The sequence below is a fragment of the Vigna umbellata genome, chromosome 5, assembly GCF_029865625.1.
Source record: "Vigna umbellata cultivar VRB3 chromosome 5, Vumbellata_1.0, whole genome shotgun sequence".
NCBI lineage: Eukaryota > Viridiplantae > Streptophyta > Magnoliopsida > Fabales > Fabaceae > Vigna > Vigna umbellata.
In genome coordinates, this window is record NC_142169.1 from 7,717,999 (window position 1) to 7,742,031 (window position 24,033).

At 29.3% G+C, this 24,033-nt stretch overlaps 1 protein-coding gene and 1 long non-coding RNA gene across 2 annotated transcripts; one reads left to right on the forward strand and one right to left on the reverse strand.

Annotated features, from left to right (window-relative positions):
- Positions 1-9,757: 9,757 nt before the first annotated feature.
- LOC148197617 (uncharacterized) lies at positions 9,758-12,396 on the reverse strand. Its single transcript, XR_015779876.1, has 2 exons — positions 11,909-12,396; positions 9,758-10,046 (listed from the first exon to the last, which is right to left on the reverse strand). It is a non-coding gene; the product is annotated as an uncharacterized LOC148197617 (long non-coding RNA).
- Positions 12,397-14,173: 1,777 nt separating this feature from the next.
- Positions 14,174-15,430, forward strand: LOC124841071 (RING-H2 finger protein ATL33-like). The gene has a single exon (XM_047317252.2). The coding sequence runs from the start codon at positions 14,543-14,545 to the stop codon at positions 15,164-15,166; it is 624 nt and encodes a 207-aa protein (XP_047173208.1). The 5' UTR covers positions 14,174-14,542; the 3' UTR covers positions 15,167-15,430.
- The last annotated feature ends 8,603 nt before the right edge of the window (positions 15,431-24,033 follow it).

Consider the following 24,033-nt stretch of genomic DNA (forward strand, 5'->3'; position numbering starts at 1 on the left):
AATATAATATTTAAGTAAAGTAAAATAATTATTTTTAAAATATAATATTATTTTAAATAAAATAATTGCGTGCATAAAAGATTTTTAACTAATAAGCAATACCTTAATTCCTTGGTGTGATCTATAATATAGGCCAACAACGGGAGCCTCTTTGATGTTCACTTTTCACTAGAAACTATAGTTTTGGATGGTGTACCCACCTTTATTTTGTTTGTTTTGGATTGAGATATTATCCATGTTAATGAAGTTGTATCTCAACTTATATGTTGCATAAACAGCATTTCACATAGGTAAAGTTTAATTTTGGAAGCTCGTAAAAAGATAAAGTAAATATCAAATCAACTCAAGATATGGTATGGTATGGTTCTCTCAAAGCTTGGTGCAGGACACACTGTAAACATGACCAAATCGAAACAAGGGAACCAAATACATCAAATAAAGGAATCGAATACATGGTGCATTTTTACAAGGGAACTGAATATATAAAATGGGGAATCGAATACAAGCTTATTTATATGTGTGAGTGGAGCTGTAACTGGTTCACATTTAATTGAATACGACAATAAAGAATTGAATACATGCATGTTTTTTATTATGGTATTTTAGAATAACTTGAGGGTAAAGCCGACTTTTTAAACAAAATCCTCTCAAATCTGAGCAACATCGCGGGTGATAAAAAAAATTACGCATCTCGCAAATCCGTTTAAATCATTCTTCGCAAATCTCTTTAAACAAACACGTTTTATCTCCCTAATCAGTGCTCACATTTCCTTTTGAACAGGATAATCCCTTCATGTGAACAGAATCATAAAGAGTTTGAAGAAGAAGAAGAAGAATCTTCATTATCAATTAATCCTTCTTCAATGATCATAGTTTTTTTTTAATAATTGGAAGTAAAATGTTCATACATTGAGCATTTAAAACATCTAATAGAACTTGTCTTTTGAGAAGAAAAAAAGGCAATATCTAAAATGTTTATGTTCATTAGAACTTCGACGAAGAGCGATCTCTTTAAAATTTTTTGAAGGAGACGTTCAAAAAAATTGAAGGAGACAAATGACGTTTATTTTTATACTTGTCCTTTTCGCTCAAATTATAACAGATATTATCATGAGTACTCTTTTTAAAATCTCTCCCTTTTTTTAATTTAAGATTCAACTTTATTTACTTTGTAAACCAAGCTCTGTAAAGAATGGTATTCATATAACTATTAAATTCATCAAAAAGTTTGGTGTTTGGGTAAGGAGTATTTTGAGTTAATAAGAAGGTGCAGAAGTAGTTTAAAGTAGGTGGTTTAAAGAGTCATTTGAAGAAGGAATGGTTGGAGTAGTTTGAAAAATACAGGTTGGGTGGTTAAAACAAGAAGGAAGAAGTGTGAATTCAACTCTGAAGAGTTTAAAGCAACTTAAGTAATTTGAAGTAAACAAGTTAAGGAGAAGCCTTTAATCTACTTAAAAACATATTATATATTGTGATTGAGAGAAGAATGAATTTGAAGAAAATGGAGCTAAGATGTTGATGAGGGGTTTAAAAGATATGTGTTTAAGAGTTTAATGCAAGATGTTAGAGCGATGCAGTGGAATGTTTAGCGTGTTTGGACAAAAATCAAGATGACAGTGTGAACTGTTTTCTTATGCTTTAAAATAATTTTTGTTCTCTCTTTTTAAACTTAACAAATAATATCAACAACAATAAAGGGTGTAGGGAAAGAAAGATTTGCACAAGTAGTTTTATACCGATTCAGATCACAAGGATCCTACATCCAGTTATTAATCCCAAACGGAGACTAACGTTCCCTATCATAAAACCAATAAACTATTACAATCACACAGAAAGACAAGTTTAAGGATTTAGAAAACATCTCTCTTATTACCATAAGAGATTAACCTCACCTTCCCTAAAGGCCACAAGGCCACAAGGGATGAACACATCCTTTGGATGCTTTACAAAGGATGAACACTTCCTTTGAATCTTCACAAAGCATGACAGGCTTCACTCAAAAATAACAATAACACTCAATCACACTCCTAGTGAAAAATCTCGCTCTATGTCAACACCAAGTTCTTAAAGTCAAAGCACAAGGGTTACACAAACCCTAGATCACACTATACTCAAAGTGTTGTATGTGTTTGAATGAGAGTCTAAAACATCTTTATAAAGACCTCACTCAAGGACACCTCCAAAAATGCATTGTCAACCTTTTCACACGTGATAATCGATTATCTAATTAAGGTAATCGATTATTCATTTAATGAATGCACAACGATCAAAAACATGCTCAAAAACTCCAACAACTACATGTGGTAATCGATTATGGTAAGTCATAAACGATTATGGATAATCGATTATCAACCTTTGGTAATCGATTATTCAAGAGGCCAAAATAAAGTTTTTAACATTTTGAAAAACCTCTTTGTAATAATCAATTATCTTAAGTAGCTAATCGATTATTATAGAGCTTTTTGACTCCAAAGAGAAATTCAAAGCATAAATTACTTGGAATCAAACAAAACACTAAGTCCTATACACAAATTACTCATTACAAAAGCTATAACACATAAAATAAGTCTTCATGAAGGTCTTCTTGGAAAGTGAGCACTTGAGACTTGATTTTGGGCATCATCAAAACTTTTATGCTTCATCTTTTAGCTAACAATCTCCCCGTTTTTGGTGATGATAAAAAACTCCTTTGATTTAAACCCTTTTGTAATAAGTAGAAAAGAGAGAGCATTAGTAGAAAGGAGTTAAACATTTTAAAACATTTAAACCAAATATTGCTCCTCTTTTTTTATCATTTTCTAAAAGAGCTATGTATGATTAATTATTTATCTCCCTTAATATAATACTCCCCTTGAATATAAGCCATAAACAAAATAAATAAGGCAAATAAATAATAAGACACTTTTTCATTAATTTAAAAACATAGGAGGCATAATGCAAAACATACAATAATACAAGGAAATTTAGAAAACATCACTCCTCCTTAATTGAAAAAAACATAATTATCAAAATTTTCTTTCGTGTTAAAAACTTCCCCTTAATTTGACAATCCACAATTTACCAACTTTTGGTGCACGCCTAAAATCTTCTTCCTTAATTTTGAAATAACCTGCAAAACAGAAAAATAATATTTTGGTCCTAAAAAAAATACTTATTTGGGTCCTTTAAAGTTAGAGACATGTTATTTTATAATAGAAATTCATGCATATATTCCCGTTGGAACATCATAATGTTTTATTCTACATTTATTTGACGTATGATCCTTTTTCATGCAATAGAAACACGTAACAAAATTTGGATTCTTATAATAAGTAGTTCCTTCTTCTACCCAAACTCTACGGATTCTTTTAGTTTTATTCTTAGATTAGGAACATACTTATTTTTAACAACCTTTTTTCTTTTCTATAGAGTTTTTCCTACATTCTCCTTTGGTTGTTTCTTGTAATTTCTTCAAATTTATGCAAGACGTACATTCATCACTACTAACAAATTTTCCCTTTTTTAAATAGGAAATTTTGTTTTTCAAATTTTCATTTTCTTCAAGCGTATTTTCAAATTTTGATTTTAATTATTTATAATCAATTTTTAATTTCTTATGAGCAAGATCTAATTTTTCTGATTATAGTCATAATTCCCTATATTATCATGTAATTCATCTTCATCAAGATCTATATCATCAAAATTATCAGAATCGCTAAAGGTACTTACTTGACTTCCAACTATATTGTTTTCTATTAAACAAATATTTTTTTTTTAATTAAAGTCGTTAATGCTTGATGCAGAGCTTGATGAAGAGCCTGAATTATCTATTCCCACTCATTTATTTTGGAGATTCTCTTTCTTTGTTGGGACAATTTGCATTGATATGACCTAATTCTTCACAACCGTAACACCTAAAATTTGAAGAGGATCATTGATTCTTCTTTTTGCGATCTTTGTATTTTCCTTTGTCCTTCATGAACTTTGTGAGCATTTTTATCAATTAGTATGGATCTTCGCAATCAGAATCATCATCGTCTTTGATGCTTTTGCTATTGACAACCTCAGATTTAAAAGCAATATTTGTTTTTATTCCTCCATCATCTTCTTCTATCAACCTTTCAAGTTCAATCTCGTGCTCTCTTAATTTACCAAACAGAGCCACCTTAGACTTGGTTGCAAGATTTTGTGACTTTGTGATGGTCATGACATTTGGCTGTCATGTCTTGTTCAAAGATTTTAGGATTTTATTATTTAACCCTTCAATGTCAAAAAATTTTTCTAATCTCGATAGATGATTGATGATGTGTGTAAAATGACTTTGCACATCGTGGGTTGTTTCTTAGTGTTTCATTGGAACATCTCATATTCTTTGACTAAAGAGTTCTTTCGAATTCGCTTAACTTCATATGTTCCTTTATGAGTTACTCTTAAAGTTTTTCACATTTCCTGAGTGCTTTTACATACCGAAATCCTATAAAACTCATCAAGGGTCAAAGTAGATTAAATAATATTTCTGGTCCTAACATCATATTGAGCCATCCTTTTCTCATCAACCGTCCATTCGGCATAAAGCTTACGTTCCTGCACGTTATTAACAGTAATAGTAAGGAAAACTCTAAAAACTCTAAAAACATTTACATTCGCATTTTCAACAACATCCCAAATACCAATATCGAAAAACTCTAAAAACATTTACATTCTTATTTTCCAAAAAACATAATTTTTTCTAACAAAATGCGGGGGTCTGTCAATTGAAGCACCTTGTGTAAAAGTTTGATATTGTCCAGACATTTCCAATACAAAATTTTGAATAATTATCAAAGCAAGCTCTGATACTAATTATCAGAGTGATGCAACGAAATGTTTAGTGTGTTTGGACAAAAATCAAGATGACGGGGTGAAATGATTTCGTTGTGCTTTAAATGAAATTATCACAAGGATCTTATATCCAATTGCTAATCCCAAATGGAGATTAACTTCTACTATCACAAAACAAATAAACTATTACAAGCACGTAGAAGACAAGTTTAAGGGTTTAGAAAACACCTTTCTTGTTACCACAAGAGATGAAATTCACTTACCCTGAAGGCCGCAAGGGATGAACACCTCTTTTGAATGTTTCACGAAGGATGAACACTTCCTTTGAATCTTCACATTGGATGACAAACTTCACTCAACAACAACAACACTCAATCACATTCTCAATGAAAGTTCTTGCTTTATGTCAATACCAAGTTCTCAAAGCCAGAACACAAGAATGTACAACTAAGAATGTACATTCAGAAATTGTACAACTAAATTTGAAAATTGTACACTAAGAATGTACTATTTTTTAAAATGCATTTTGAATTCAGAAATGCATGTTTAATTGTTCATATTTTCAAATCAGAAAATATTTTAAGTTTTCATTATTTTTTCATTATTAAAATGGTCATTTCACAATGGGGTCATGGGGTACAGAAAGCAACTGTAGTCAGATAACATACAAGCTTTCTCCACAAAAGAGAAAAAAGAACAGGAGAGTTTCACCTTGCAAGAGAAAAAAGAACAGGAGGGTTTCACCTTGCACCTCCGAGTAGTTCATCCTGCAACTCCAAATTTCTAAAAAAATGGCTAAATTATCCCTAATTAAGAAGGTTTAAATATTTTTTTTAGAAAAAGTAAAAGTAGTCAAAGATTCACGTTGTCAGTGCACAGATATTATTCGTACGCTCATTTCTGCTTCTTTGCTTGTTGGTGTCTCCATTCTCCCTCCCAGTATACACATACACACAGACCATTTGTGTTTCCCTTCCTCTGCCTTTCTTCTTCGTCTGTCCAGCAACACAGAGGCACACAGCCCCTCGCAGTTCTGTGTCCCTTGGGTTTCCTCTTCCTCTCTCCATTCTCGCACACAGAGGTCGTCGCACTGCAGCCACGCGAAGGTGGTGCTTCGAATCTCAATCTCTCTTTCGATGATGTGGTTTGCTTGTTTTTGGTTTCAGAGTTTTCTTTAATGTTGTAGACACATGGCGCACATAAACAAATCCTCTTCATGCTGAGGTTGGAAGGCCAGACAGAGGAGCTCCAGCGCTGCGCGCCGCCCAGTAAAAACAAACACCCACCCAGCGTCCCTGCAAACACCCAACGTCCTTGCGAGGTTGGTTTGTCTAGTTTTCTATACATAGCAGAAGCTGTTTGGTTGAAATCTAATGCAGTGCGTGAATCAGAAATGTAGAGTCGACTTGGGCTAAATCAGATGTCGATATCTGATTCGGCACGCATCGGATGTCCAGATCCGATATAGGTTTAATTGTTTTTTGTTTTAATCATATTATCTTTTTATATATTGTTTCGTGTTTTTTTTTCATGCTTGAATTATTTTAAATGTTCTCATTTAATTATTTTAAATTTTGTGTTTTACTTATTTCAAATATTTTTTTTAATTATTTTAAATGTTCTGTTATAATAATTTTAAATTTTCTATTGAATTTTTTTTAAATGTTGTGTTATAATTATTTTAAATTTTGTGTTTTAAATTTTTAAATTATAGTTATTTGAATTTTATTTTAATTAAATTTTTATATTTGAATTAATTATTTATTTACATAAAAATTTGAATTAATTTTATTTATTTTGAATAAAATAATTTTATTTATTTTAAATTTTCTGTTTTAATTATTTTAAATTTTCTTATTTAATTATTTTAAATTTTCCGTTATAATTATTTTAATTATTCTGTTATAATAATTTTAAATTTTGTGTTTTAATTTTTTTAAATGTTCTGTTATAATTATTTTAAACTTTCTGTTTTAATTTTTTAATTTATAGCTATTTAAATTTATTTTATTTAAAGTTATATTTGAATTAATTATTTATTTATATAAAGATTTGAATTAATTTTATTTATTTTGAATGAAATATTTTTAATTATTTTAAATTCTCTGTTTTAATAATTTTAATTTTTTTGTTTTATTTATTTTAAATTTTCTGTTATAATTATTTTAAATATTCTGTTATTATAATTTTAAATTTTCTGTTTTAATTTTTTTAAATATTCTGTTATTATAATATTAAATTTTCTGTTTTAATTTTTTTGAATGTTCTGTTATTATTATTTAAAAAAAATTGTTTTAATTTTTTAATTTATACTTATTTCCTTTTTATTTTAATAAAATTGTTATATCTGAATTAATTATTTATTTATATTAAGATTTGAATTAAATTTTTCTTTTAATGAAACACTTTAGTTTGTATATATTTAATAATTATTTTAATTTTTTTAATTTTATAGAATGTGTAGTTTGTTATTTGTAATAATATATTAAGGAATTAGTTAAATTGATTAAATTTATTTGTTTTTAATTAGTTTTTTAATTTGTTTTAAAGTTTATTTTTATAGTTAGAAGATTTTTTGTTACTTTTTTTTTGTGACTATTAGATTTTTACAATTACTTAAAAATGTTTTAATTACTTTTTTATAATTATTTGAAATATTTATAATTTTTTAGAAATTTAAATTATTTTGTTTGTAATAATATATATTATCTAATTTTGCAATGAATTAGTTAAATTGATTTTATTTTTAATTAATTTTTTTGAATGATTTAATATTTTTTACTAGTACAAATTTTTTTTAGTTATTATGATTTTTTTGTCGCGAATAGAATTCATCAAAGACAAGTCTCTATCGTTGACAATGACTTGTGGACTGTAAAAAATAAACCTCTAAGCTTTTGAAGAGTCCAAGTGAAATTATTTTGTCACTCACTTGATAAGAATGCAAATGCAACTTGATTGCATCCTGTGTGTCCAAAAGAGGTCATTGACAACCTCATAATTCTCCATACATCTATGTTTTTGTCGCGAATCATCATCAACCCTCTCAATGACTTGCTGTGTAAACTTGTTTTACTATAGTTACATTATGATCATTATTTTGTTTCAGAGTCAACAAAATATTTGTTGGTGTTACTTGGGTTTTAGTCATATCAACAAGTACTCTTTGTTCACTAGGATTTAACTTACCAACATAAGGATGTCCCACTAAAGTTTCTGCTAAATTGTGGTTGTGATATCCACATATCACTTGCAATATCCACCCATCGTCATTCAGATGGCTTGTCCCTTAACGGGAAAGAACACTCACATTTTCGGGTCCCATACGTACTAGGTTGGACATTAGGTTTGTATTTTCTATATTTTTCACCTCTTTCACATCCTAGCAACACAAACGTCCTCCTCCGAGGTTGACAGGTAGCTTTATCAGATCTTATAGTCACCACAACAAATCCTAGATCTCTTACCCATTCGTCACGAGAGGAAAAAAAATTATTTGTTGTGAAATGATTCGTGAGATCTCCCTCAACAACCTCATTTGTAAAGAACGAAAATTCTAAGAACATGCTAAAATTTATTTCAGAATTCATCCCATGACAATATTCGTCCATTTAAACTATAATCACCTATAACAAAATAAAAAACTAATACAATAAATTCAAAATTTATAATTATATTATAAAATCATAAACTAATACAATAAATTATACATTTATAAACTTATTAACAATGTAATCAACTTTAAAAAAAAACACCAAAATAAAAAAACAAAAAACTACAATAAAAAAATTATTACAAATTTTCATATTAATTTTTCTATTTACAAATTTATAGAAATTAAATATTTAAAATACATTATTTAAATTAACAAAAATTAATAATTATAAAAATTAAGTTTACTCATTCTATTAAATTTTTTTATAAATGAAACCTAATTATATAATATTATTAAAGCAACATGAAAAAATGAAAATAATTCATAACAATTATTTTTTAACAATTAAATATTATTTAATTAAACTATAAATTGCTAACTTTAATTTTATTCAAAAACAGTTTTATTGTTATCGAAAAACTGTTTTATTCTTATGGAAAAACTGTTTTTGAAGAACATGGAATTAACAAGGAATTCTATGTTTCTTTTGTTCTAAAATTATAGAGGATATATATATCGGAATTTTTAATAAATGTAAATTTTTTCAATCAAAATCAGTTTTATTAATTTTAATAAATTCATTAAAATTAATTTATATTAATTAAAAATTATATAATTACATTATATATTTATACCAAATCATACATAATTTTAAAAGTAATTTTAAACTAATAAAATAATTAAATAAATAATATAATCAAATTTTATATATTAAAATGTAATGGAATCCGAAATAGTACAAATCGAATATCCAAATCCGATATCTGTATATTCCGATTTACATAGGCTGATATTAACTTTAATTTCACTGAAAAACAGTTTTATTAATTTTAATAAATTAATATAAATTAAATTATATTAATTAAAAATTATATATTTACATTATATACTTATACAAAATCATACATAATTTTAAAAATAAAATAAATAAATAAATAAATAATATAATAAAATTTTATGTAACATATTGAACTTGAATTTTTGACATCCGATATTTTGTGCATCAGATATCCACCTCCAATTTTGGTAGATTTCCGGTAGACTGATCTCAAATTTATTTTAATTCAAAAATGGTTTTATTAATTTTAATAAATTTATAAAATTAATTTATATTAATTAAAAATTATATAATACATTATATTATAGATTAATACATAAAATTTTAAAAAATTATAAACTAATATAAACAAGTAATTCATACATAATATAATTTAAATATTTCATATAAGTAAAACTTTAATCGGATATAAATATCCGAAGCTCCTCACATCATATGTCTATATCTGATTAGGCTTGCATAGGTTATCAATAACCAATATGTTCATTTTTGGATCATAAAATCAATCAGTTGTGTAATGTGACCATACAAAAAGATTAAACAAAAATAATATACTAACATGCAAATGTAACAAATTAATCAAAAATAAAATACTAACATGCAACAAATTAACAAAAAATTAAATATTAACCTCTCTCCAGCAATATCAATGCTGGAAGAACAGCAAGAAGAGCACTCCAAGAGCACCACCATAAAGCACCCCAAGTGCACCATCACAAAGTAAGCCAAGCTTCTTGGATGCACCACTCCAAACTGCACTCAAACACTACCAACCCCTCTCAAATTTCTTTAATTTTCAATATCACACTCACTCACAAGTATAACTATTGATATGAACTAGAAAGAAAAATAGTCAAGAGAAAAAAATTATCACATAGTTTCAACTCAAATGGGGCATTGCGTCTCTTAATAAAAATGAAATGGGGTGTAGGGGTGCAGGAGTGTAGGCAATAGAGGGATGCAGGGGTGTAGTCAATGGAGGGGTGCAGGGTGCAGAAATTCATGTTTGGTGATAGGAGAAAAATGGAGCTGCAGTCAACTGGGTACAGAAATTTTTAATTAATAGAAAATTATTAAATAACCACCTAACTTAATTAAGATATATTAATTGGATGTGCAGAATAAAATGCTTAGAGTTGCAGGGTGAAACTCTCAAAGAACATATATTAGACCGACCCATCCGAGGATTAATAGGCCGCAAAAATCAGCCCAAAATTAACCCAACTGTGGCAACTCTGGGTAAATGAGCAAAGCTAACATATAAAGGTAGAATGAGTAGATTTGGTGTTGTTGAGGTAAATGAGCAAACTTGTAATGAAAAAACACCCTTTAATAATGAAACAAAAGTGTTTGGGTTAAATCTTATGGAATAATATTAAAAAGCTCTACCTAGAGTATTTAATCCGAAGAAAAATATCTAAACATGTTTGTAATATCAAACGTCTTTGTAATATAAACATGAAATTTAAAAGATTTAAATGATTACTCCGTAAGACATTAAATTTTAAAGTTGTAAAAATTGTATCAATTCAATCCTATATGTTAAATGAACATCAACGACGTTAACTTATGTGACTAATTTTTTTTCTTCTCTCCTCTGTTGTGCAGCTTTTTCTATCTTCTCCTCAACTTTTTTTCTCTCTTTTTCACCTCCATCCCCACCTAAAATCCCCACACAGCTTTTCCACACCCTTCACAAATGCATCATATTTTCTCTACAGAGCTTTACCCTCCCTGCACCAATTCTTCTCCTCTACTGTAAAAACATTGAACACACAAGGACTAGGGTACAACAACTTCTCCACAGCAGACAATAGTAGTAATTTAATTCACTGGATCGTCTGGTTCTTTTTAATTTGTCGAATGAAATGTAACTGTCATCTGGTTTTAATGCATGGAATGAAACCCAAGAGATTAACCTTGAAATTAATACTTCAGATTTTAGGGAAAATTAATCAGATCATTTGCTTTATTTCACAAAATGAAACGCATGAGGTCTACTTTGAGTCTCGTCTTTCTTTTTCTCTTAACATCTTAGTGTCATATTTAAAGTGCACACGAGTACCCAAAAACTAGAGATTTAATTATCACCTTTGAAAATAGCAGTCCCAAGTATCCCAAGAAAATTGAATATAGCTCCATATCCATATAAGAATAGGTTATGTAAATCAAGAAACAGAGAATTAATGAGTGATAAAAAGATATAGTTAGAGAATCCTAGCAGATTGCACCATTAAACTACTGTTCTTGAAACTACACATTTATTCCATTGTCCTCCAGGATGTCAAGATGATTTTTGGAGTTAGTCACTGAGCATCATTGTTAGTTTCTTTCTCTTAAATTTCCACTAACATTTTATGTCAATTTTCAAAGAGATCTACTTAAAACCGCATCTAATCCCCAACCTTATAAGCAAAGCCTCGGGGGCCTCAGTGACCAATTGTTGGTCAAAACACGAAAAGGCTGAACTAAAGCTAAGTAACACTCTAGGAAGTACAAGTTTAGGAGGAAATCATATTCCCCATTCCTTGCAGAAGCACAATTTTGAACTGATTTTTAGGACTTAATTAAGACTCAGTCCAATAATGAAAAAAATTGCAATTCCTAGCGCTTACCTGTAGAGTTTGAAGAGCATGGAAGAAACCCAACGCAGTAAGAGAACGGTGTTGACAACGCCGACGTCGTCGTCGATCTTGGTCGCGACGACGTCGTCAATCTTGGTCGCTGTGATGAGCGGCATAGGTACGACAACGATGATGCTTCCAACGTTGGTGTTGGCGTCTTACAAGAAGGAGAAGAGGAGGCGTGAGGATCTTAGGTGGGGATCTTAGGTGGGGATGGAGGTGAACAAGAGAGAGAAAAAGTTGCAGAGCAGAGAAGAGAAGAGAAGAAAAAAAAGTAGGCCAAATCAGCATAAAAAGTTAACGCCGTTGATGCTCATTTAACGGATAGGATTGAAATTGATACAATTTTTACAACTTTGGGACCCAATGTCTTCGTTTTTAAAACCGGATAATAAACAAAAATTCACCTCTTAACATTCGGACAAAGTAAACATTTAAGCTAATTTAAAACTATGATTCATATCAAATATTGTTGTCAATTCAATATTTTTTTATAAATTCTATAAAAAAAATTACGAAACATTGCTTTCATAATGGTGAAACAAACTTTATTTGTTATGTTAAACATAAATTAAGAATAAATTACATGTTTCCGATGAATGTCAAATTACACTCCACAAATCAAATATTAAAATAATTAAAATAAAATTATCAATCAAGTAAAATACTTAATAATTCTAAACCCACTTATAAGACCTAAGAGTGATAAGGGGACATTACTTTTAAACTTACTTAAAAGAATATTTATTTATTTTTTTATTAATGTATTTTCATTTTAAAATTTATTTAATTTAATGTGTTGGTTTGATTGACATTAATGAAATTAAAATAAACATATTTTCGTAGAATTATATTCAATAGATATAAATAAAAAATATATTGAATAAATAAAATGAATATAGTAAAAATAAATGAATATGAATAAATGAGATGAGCGAAAAATGTAGATAAAGAAGACTAGTTATCAATATGTTGAGTAAAAAAGATAAGCGCCAAGGGATTTGTTGGAAAATTCAAGACGCTACAATATATTTTCTTAGTATGTTCAGCGAGTTTGGACTAAGGTTGAGCAAATTTAAAACAAAAAATACTACAAAAAAATCACTTCATGTGTTCATAAAATAAAACACACATCAAGTAAAATCGAGACAATAAATAATGTATAAAAAAATTATCCAAAGTCATAAAGTGAAAACATTTTCTATTCAACGAATTACTAGTCTTGAGTATGAAGCAATCCAATCCACTTATAAATTGAAGAAAGAGAACGAGGAAAGCGCAAATGGAGAGAGAAATAAAACTTGATCATGAAACTCAAAACTCTTCAAAAAAAAAATTGTTCTATATTTGGTTCTCTTATTGTATCTTAGGATTAAATTGTTCATCATGAGAGGTTAATTCTTTTTTTTTATGGATATATGTATTTTGTGACTTTTATGTAAACTTTTTACTATTCGTATGTGTAGGAAGAAAGAAGTCAATTTTGTTTTGCAATATAGTGATTTGGTTCTTATATTGAATGCTTGAAAATAGAAGAATCTATGTTCATGATCTTGAAATGGATTGATATTAACAAATACTTTCTTTTTCTAAACTATGTCAAATCATTCATTATTTTTCACTACTAGGATTAAAGCTTGAAGTTTTTGTTCGTATTTTTAATGTGAGAATTTAAATCTGTTGATGAAGAGATTAATTGATTATTTTAAAATATTAGAAGACCCATATTAAAGAATTAACTTAGACTAATGTTTTGATCCTAGTACAATATATATATATATATATATATATATATATATATATATATATATATATATATGTATGTATGTATGTATGAATACAAGCACAAGATTGTATATGTGAGAAAGTCCGGCCATATTGCATTTTACATCCTTGATATTCTGTTTTATCAAACTGATCTTTGCAAATACATAATTAAACTTTGTACAAATGCCATATATGCTTATATTGCAAGTTTTAAACATAGAAACAATTTGAATCACTCAATGTTTGTTAATTAAGGATACGAGAATCCCTTCTTTTAAGAGCATTACAATTAACTCAGTGTACTTGTCGACAAAAACTATGATCGAGTTTAAAACATAAATAATAATACTACAAAATTTAATAAAAAGTTAGTTATTTAAAAAATATATAATTATGTAATAATACCTTTTTATTTAGAAAGAAAATTGAAACTTATAGAGAACTTATGAAGTAACAAATAGCATACAAGGTAGAAACTAACTTATCATGAACAATAAACTAGTTTCTATAAAAGTAAAAACATTTTAATTGAAAAAAAAAATAGAGAATGAGAAAGAAAGAAAGTGAGAGAAGGGTCCAGCTACGACTTCTTTGTCCACATATCACCTAGAAAAAAAATTCTCCATTTTATTCACTCACCCACCCAACCCAATTATTGCTTCAAAGAATTCATCCACCTTCGATCCCTTTCATTACTAACAACCATTTTCAAGCACCTTTTCTACCATAAATAAATAAAATTAAAAAAAAAAGTTAAAAACGAAAAAAGTTCCCAAATGAAACCACAGCTCACTTAATAATAATAGTAATAATAAATATTAATAATAATTATAATCCATTCTCTCTCTTTCTCTATCGATGCAAAACTCACCAACGGTCGTCGCGGCTCCTCCGCCGCGTCCCGCCGGCCAAATCACCGTCATACCCTTCCCGCCGCCGCATCCCTTCGACGGCGCCCCCAGCTCCATATTTCAGATCACCGTCCTCCCCTTTCCCCCGCCGCCGCCGTTCGCCGACCCTCCCAGCTCCGTCGATCTCTCCCCGCTCGAGTTTCTCCTCGCACTCCTCGCCGTCGTGACCATCCCGGCCCTAATTTACACCTTCATCTTCGCCTTCGGTTGCCCCTCGCACCGCCGCCGCCGGGATCCCTCCGATAGCGAGCCCTCCGTCGCGTCAGAGGCCTCCCACCGTGATATCGAACTCGCCAGCGTCGACGCAGGGGTGAAGTACCGGAAAGAGGAGCACTCCAAGGAGATCGGCGGCGAGTGCCCGGTGTGCCTCTCGGTGTTCGCCGACGGCGAAGAAGTCCGGCAGCTGAGCGCGTGCAAACACTCGTTTCACGCCTCTTGCATTGACTTGTGGCTCAGTAACCACTCCAATTGCCCGATTTGTCGCGCCACCATAGCCCTCGTCGCCGCCGCCAAACCCAACGGTGATTTGCACGAGAGACACCGTGAGCGTGATGAGTCAAGTACGGTTTGATTTCTAATTTTTTCTATTTTTTTTAAATATGGAGTTTTTAAGTTTTACATTTATGATGTTCAATATTACCCTAGAGTACAGAGTTTCTGAGTAGTTTCCACTCCAAAAGGTTCAGTGGCAGTTGAATAAAGTTTGAATTGCAGTGTAATGAGAAAACTATTTGCTTAAAATGAAAAAAAAAAAGTTACTGTGAAATGTTTTGTGTCTTGATTGTAACATTTTCAATATGATGTTTTCATTTTTAGGATAAGAAGAGTTTAGACATATCCTCAAATTAAAAAAAAAAAGTAAATAAACTCAAATAAATTGAATTTAATCAGTTGTAATAAAATTAAGATTTTTCTGTTGCAATATAGATTTTTTTCTTGCATACCTCGCGTGAAGAGTTGGATGTAGCAGATAAAGAGCTGAACTGGTAATGAAGGAGTATAACTAAGATAAGAAATTAAAACGTTTTCAATAATTTTTGTTTTTTACATTACACCAATGTTTTCCAGGTTATATAATATAAGAAATTACAATATAGTATGTTTCCACAAGTTCTTTCACAAACTCTTCAAAAATAATATAGTTTTCGTTAGCACCAAATTAGAAAGTAAACGTTTTGATTAACTTAAACATTTGCAACTATTGACGTGATAATCCTTCTAAATAAGGAAATAATCAACTTAAAAAATCTTATTTCTTACAGCATTTTCTTAAAATTGATTTTAATAAAACCAAAAGGTAACAATGTAATAGAAGTATTTTAACCAAAATGGTGGCGTAAGGATAAAGAAATATCTTGTTATTCTGTTTTGCTCACTAAAGTTTTAAATTTCACTCATAATTGGTTAGAAAATTCAAATTTTGATTACGTTTCTCGTATGAAATTTGTAGTAGTATGTAAAAGGTAAAACAAAAAGGTGGGTGGTTAGAATAAGATTGAAAAAGAAAGTAATGAAGCGTATGAAAATGCAGATGAGCAGAAAGTAAGTGCAAATCATGACAATATATGTAGTGGTAATTAATGAGGAGGAGATAGATTCATGGTTGCAACTACAAGTTGTGTTATTGAACTCACCTTTGACAAAAGAATGAGTCAAAGCATGTGCAATTGCAATAACCACCAAGAACACATTACAACATGGGGTCCACTTTTGCTTACAATTTACATCCAATACATATGAATATCCCACCCCTTAAATTCTAGCTAATAACTCAAATTTAGAAATCCAATGATAGAGTAAATTCACATTAAGATGTATTGCAATTTGAACTGCCTTTAATTCATATTATTTTTCAAATAATTTATTTTAGTATAATAATTTAATTTTTTTTATTTAGATAATGTATTTAAATTATCATTAAATAAAAATCATTTTAAAATTTAAATATACTTTTAGCCTTGTTAAGCATATGTTTTTATCCTTAAAAAAAGTATTTGTTAGTTTCAAATTGGTAGGTGTTAGCTAAATTTTTATGGAAGGTTTTATAGCAGTATGTGTGTGCGATTTGTTGCGAGGATTGGTGTGCAAAATTAAAATTAATGGAGTGGAATGGGGTTTGAGAAACTTAGCCATAGGATGCTCTGTATGGAAAAAAAAAGTTGTCTTAGTTTGTTTCCTTTTACAAAAAGTAGTATGTTCCATTTTTCTTTGTTGTGGTATGCGAAGATTTTCTTTACCTTCCGTGTGTTATGTCAACAATAAAAGTAGATTTAAAATGGTGTGTATAACATAATACATTTTATTTACTAAATCATCTACTCTTTATTAAAATCAACTCAAAATTGTTAGGTTGATTCAATAAATGCTAAATTTGATGGGAAAAATGGTAAAAAAATTTATGACAACTTAATAAAGAATAATATTACAACAAAATATTAATTCCTTTCTTGCAAAAATCAATAAGGAGCACTAAAATAAATAGAACAAAAAGAGAATCCAAAGTACAAATAGACACCAGAAATTTTAAGGTGGAAAACTCCTCAATAAAAGGGTAAAAGTCATAAGTCGTCCAGATCAAAGAAAAATCCACTATAATCAATAATAAGGTACAAAAAATCAATAATAAGGTACAAAAGAGTCTCCAATAAAAACACCAAATGATGTTTTCAATCAGCCAAGCTAACTAAGCACAAATGCTTACAAATGAAAACAAAGAAGATGAAAATTCTTCAAGACAGAGTTGTTGATGTAAAATTGTTTTCACCCAAACTACACCTTCGATTGACGCTCCAAACGGTCAGAATGAAAAACCATACGTTTGGAACTTATTGTCCAAAAATCAGCCTGATCCAACGATGAACGACTTCAAATCAATGAAAACATCATTGTAGACTTTGTGTTATGCGGGAAAAACTTTCTCTTTTCCTTTCTCTCTCACTTGACTTTTTTCTCTCTTCAAATGACTCATATGTGCCCTACTAATCTAACCTCTCTCCACTAAAATAAAATGAGACATAATGGTCCATATTATTTGGATCTATTCTCCACATAGGAAGGAAGTCTAATAATTTTTTGCATCTTAACAAGTTGAGTAAAAAAAATATTTTGCATCATAACAAGTTGACTAAAAAAGATGTCAACTAGCGGTTAACTTATGATAAAGCTATTAGCCTTATTTAGTTTTTGTTAATCATAGCTTTTTAGTTTTTGTTAACCTTAGTTTGTTTTTCTTCAATTTTTGTTTTATCTTATACAAAGTATGTATATATTTTGATTTTTTTCCTTTCCTTGTATTGAATAATACACTGTTAAGTAATGTATTATTTTCTTGCTTCTTTTCTTCTCTTTATTCTCTCAATCCCCATTCTTGAAAATCGTTAAGGATTTTCTATTATGGTTAAGAGTTTTGGTGCACTTCACTCTACTTCTTTCTCTTGATTTTCTTTTCTTCTATTTTTGTAACCTTTTCTTTTTCTTTCATCTATAATAGAAGAAACTTCTCCCATGAACAATGATATGTATCTTCATCCAATGAGGATAATTAACACTTGTAGGGCAAGTCTATGGAAACTGCATTAAGCATTTAAAACAAGTTAAATTTTGTTGATGGAACCATACTTGAGTCGAAAGAAGACGATAAGGCATACAGCCTTGGTGGGGGTGTAATAAGATGGTTTTTTCTTAGATTCTTTGCTCAATTTTTGAATGTATTTGTCAAAACATCTTATGGACGGATAGGGCGATGGATACATTTTAAGTCTATATATTTCCAGGGCAATTTGTTCTACATATTTGAATTAAAAACAAGTGTTGTTGTGCTTAGACAAGGAGATCTCACTGTCACAAAATATTTCACAAAACTACAAATAATATGGGATGAATTAGACCCTATGTATACATGCACAATCATATGTTCTTGTGGTATTCTTATTGTTATTGCTAAAGGAAATGGAAAGATGAAGCTATGAAATTTATGAATAACCACATTGAATAATATTCCATTGTGAAGTGTCTAGTGTTATTAATGGATCTGATACCCACTACTGAAAAAAAAAAATCCTATGTCTTTCAACAACTAAGGCAACTCAACAGAAGCATTCTTCATAATAAAATGAAGATTAATAGTATAGGTTATATCAATTCTATTAACACTAACTCTAATGCTTGTAACTTTTGTGGGTGTATATGACACAAAAAGCAAAGTGTTTCATGAAACATGGTTTTCCTAATTAAGATAATAAAAATAGTAAAGGAAAGAAGATGTGTATGTATTGTGGAAAGAATGACTCCACGATTGATGACTATTCTTCTATATTCAAATTCAACAATGCTAGAATTAATGTAGGAAATGACAAAAACATCATTGAAAATGTTGAAGAGAACATTGTAAATTTTGTCATGCATACTCCTAACGATTCCAATAATTTTAGATTGCCGCAATAATTTCGAACCGGGCTAAAGATTAAGAAGGGTCGACTTAGGTCGAAAGGCGACACGAGTCACCATGGGTCGAAGGTCGAGACAGGCCAATTTGGACCGAAAACGAGATTTTTCAACTTAGGCCGAAGGTTGAGAAGGGTTGACCTGATCCGAAGGCTGAGACTAATCGAGGGGTAAAGAAATGTTGGCTTGAGTTGAAGATCGAGAAGATAGATACGTGTTGGCACGGTTAAAGGTCAAGAAGGTCGAAACAGTCGATCCAAGCCAAAGGTCAAGACATGCCGACTTGGGTCTAGAAGGTCTAGACGAGCCAGTACAGGTTGAAGGTCAAGACGGGTTGGCCCGTGCCGTAGGACGAGATGGTTGCCTTGGACTGATCGAGAAGATAGATACGTGTCGGCACGGTTAAAGGTCAAGAAGGTCGAAACAGTCAATCCAAGCCAAAGGTCGAGACATGCTGACTTGGGTCTAAAAGGTCTAGACGGGCCAGTATAGGTTGAAGGTCAAGACGGGTTGGCCCGTGCCGTAGGACGAGATGGTTGCCTTGGACTGAAGGTCGAAATGAGTTGTGCCAAGCCAAAGGCTAAAACAGGTCAACCCGAGCTAAAGATCGTGACGGGCCACCCCGGGCCATGATAAAAATTTGGCCGAGTTCGGCCACAATCAAAATTTGGTCGATTTGACAGAATTGGCCACGATCGAAATTATGTTGAATTCAGATTAATCATCCCTGATTGAAATTTTGGTCGAATTTGACCGAGTGGACACCTACCAAAATTTGTTTGAATTTAATCCAATATGCCCACGCTGAAAACTCGACCAACTTATACTAAGTCAGCCCCAACCAAAATACAGTCGAAATCGATCGATTTAGCTAGAACGAAAATTTAGTCAAATTCGACTAAGTCGTCCTCGAAAAAAATTTGGCCAAGTCGATCCCAACCAAAATTTGGCTAAATTCTTCCTAGTCAACCCTGATCAAAATTTATCAAAATTCGATAGAATCAACCTCTGTTGAAATTTGGCCAATATCGACGAATTGGCCACAATTGAGATATTGTCAAAGTCGACTAAGTCAACATCAACTAAATTTTGGTGAATTTGATCTTGGCCTTAGCAGAAATTCGTCCGAAATTGAGCCATGTGGCCCCTACTAAAATTTGGAGGAATTCGGCCAAGAGGACCCCAACGAAAATTTGGTCGAATTCAACTATGGAAATTTTTTGTTGAATTAAGTCAAGTTAGTCATCATCGAAAGTTTGTAGAATTCGACCAAGTCCACGACGACAAAAATTCAATTGAATTTGACTGAGTTAACCTAAACTAAATTTGATTAATTTTGACCGAGTCAACATCAGCCTAAATTCCACTGTTTTCGATCTAGCCAAAATTTAGCCAAATTTATCTGAGTTAGTCACAATTAAATTTTGGTCGTATTTGATCAAAGCAAGACCCAAATTTGGTCAAATTCAAACCATTCACTCTTAACCACCATTTGGTCAAATTTGATGAAGGGCCAAAACTAAAATTAGACATAGTCGTCCTTAAACAAATTTTGTTGAATGAGCCCTAACCGAAAATTTTTCGAATCGAGTAAATTTTGGATGAAATTTGGCCAAATTCCACTTACCAGAATTTGAATCAAGATTATATTATATAAAGCACTTGACGTGGAGTGACACCACTAGGATGAAGCGGTTTAAGTTTTTTACTTCGAATAGCCCAAACTCCATCCAATTATAACCCATAACAAAGTTTTTAAAATATACACTATAATACAATTCAACGTGTTTTTCTTTTTATGATTTCCTTATTTTATATTATGTTTTTAGAAAGAATGAAATAAATTTGAGATGGATTAATGAGCCGAAGGAGTCATGGATTGAAAATATGGATAAAAAAAATTAGTATATCTATTTTACTTAATTTTTTAAAATTTATGTAAGTATGTACAAATTAAAAACATAAACATACTAATTTAATGGGCTGCATCAAGCCGTAAATATGCTAAAAGATAACTAGGTTTCTTAAATATGCTAAAAGAGGATTCAATTTTTTTATATTATATGAAAAATACTTTATTGAAAGAAATAAAACCTAAATGTCAGTGTTATATAGCTTTCAATTATGGGATACCTTGTTCTACAAAATAATTATGTGTTTTATTTTATTTTAGGATGTATTTTCTAAATGCATGTATATGCATTTTTTCTATCACATATAAATTCAATTATTAATATTTATAGAGTGAAATTTTTATTTAAGTATTATTTTATATAAATTTTTACTAATAATAATATATTTGAATTCGACGAGGAAAAAGTCTTTTTATTTTGTGAGCCTCTGTTTTGTGGTTTTATTTTATTTCGCCCCAAACGTAATGTTGAAGTTTTCGTTTGGAGTTTTGACCATGGCTCTTGATTAAGGCCATTTCTTTCTGCACCCCTATAGGTTGTATATGCACTTTTAAGAGGGTTGTTAAGAGATCAAACTCTAACCTTATTATTACCTTTGTAGATTATGTTATGGATGATCTTAAGCAAGAAAGTAATACAGATTATATAATTTTAAATTTATTTAAAAAATATTCCCAAACTATTTAAATTAAAAGCTTTTTTTTTTCAATTATAAAATGACTCATGATTGCACAATCTAAAAGTAAGAAAAAGTTTTCAAATTACCCAATTTGAAAAAACAGAAAACTTTTATATTATACAATTTGAAAGATTTTTAATAAAAAAATGTATTTTAGAGTACGAAGTTTAGAAAAAAAAATGATTTTCAAAATATGTAATTAAGAACCCAAAATGTGTAATTCAAAAGTAAAAATAGAAAATACAATTATAAAATCTGGACTAAAAAAGATTTTCAAATTGCATAATTTGAAATTAAAATATAACTTTTAAATTATGTAATCCAGAAACTCTTTTTATGTCGAAAAATGACTTTTAAATAGGACAACTCAAAAGTCATTTTCTTAAAGCAAAATGAAAATTTTCGTATCTGTAGAACAGAAAACAAATATATATATATATATATATATATATATATATATATATATATATATATATATATATATATATATATATGTATATTTATCTATTTATTTATTGGAGGTTAAAGAAATTTTAATAAAAACCAAATTTGGGTCTTGTTTAGGATTATTAAAGGTTATAAACAAAAATAACAAAAATATTTATTCTTGTATTTGTGGATAAAATTCATAATAAATAATTAATATTTACTAATATCTATTATATGTGGTAATAGATATTTTAATATCTATTATAAATAGTTTTATATTCATAATATACGTTATTCACAAAATATTAAAATTTAATTCATATTTTATTAAATTAAATATAATTAAAATTAAAATATAATTTATATTTTATATTTTATATTTTTTTAATTTTATTTAAATTTTATTTTAAAAATTTATAAAATATATATTTTTAAATATTTCCGAATATTTACAATTATTTATAAATTTTAAATAATTCACAAATATTTTCTAAAAAAATAGAAAATATTTAATAAGTAACAAATTTTTTTTTGTTATAAATAAATATTATTAATTATCATATTTAATTCTTGTCATGGCACAACACAACAACACGGACCCAAATTTGAACCCTATACACCTTTTCAGTTCAAATATATAATCATTTGTTTCGTAAGGTAAGGTTGGAAAATACTTTTTTTTTGTTAACTTAATACTAATTTATACATAAATATATTTTTAAAAAGTATAATTTACTTACTTTTACTTTTTATAGATATTGTTAGAGGTACCAATGTAATATTGTTTGTCTCACCTATAATAATTATTTCTGTCCTAATTATTCTGTTACACAAATAAAAGAAGAAAAATAGTAAGATGTACAATAATAATACATTAAGGAAACTATTTTAATATTATTAAAAATTTAAGGTTTAATTATTTCTTTTAATGTTTAAATTTTTACTTGGAATTTCATTTATATGAAACTTTAATATATTATATCTAAACTTTAAAAATAAATAAATAAAACTTATTTAATTTAATTATTTTAATTTTTTTTCGTGTTAGATATGTTTTTGAATGATATTGAAACAAGAATATCTCAAGTGATATAAACAATTTAAATGTACACGAATATGTTAAATGATATAAATAATTTAAATATTATCATATGATACGCGACATTAAAAAAATTATATATTATTGAGTGGAAAACTAATTTCAGATTACATTAAATACTAAAATAACATTGAAACTTATTTTTGGTAGGCGATACTTATTTATAATAATCCGATCAAGAAAATAACGTTTCTACATTAACGCATTAAAAATTGTATTACTTAAACCTCAAATTTATCATAGATTATATTTGATAGGTACTTTCTCTAAACTCTATTCTAAGTAACAAATGAATTCCCAAAATTCAAGCATATTTTGTGTAAGAACCCAGAAAATAGATTATTATAGTAGATATGTATATTAAAATAATGAAACAAGCAAGTTATTTTAAAATAATCTTATAATATAAATAGAACTTTCTAAAGCTCGATTCATTATCTAAAACACTTTTATCTCTCTAGAACACTATTCACCTAGAGTTCTCTGTCTTCTCTCTAGATCTTCTCTCATTTGAGTTATTTGTTCGACGATCAGGAGGTACCCAAACGATACTGGTGTCAAGGGCTAAATTCTTGACCGATCAATTTCTTGTTTCCAGCCGGTAAGTCATTTCTCCTATTTTTCACGTATGTCTTTAACCTTGATCCTGCAACGTTTTCTGTTTGCATGCATGGGGTTACTTTCCTCGTCAATTTTTAGCTCCATCTAGGTTCTAAGATTTGTTTCCTATCACCAATTGGTGAGTTATATGTTTTTGTAGAGTCTCCTTTTGGTGCAAACTTCTATTGGGGTTTCTGTGAGCTGTGTTGTTGATCGGAGGTAAGGGAAGCTAGAATTTCTTTAGTTAGTAATTACTGTGTATGTTTGGTATTGTA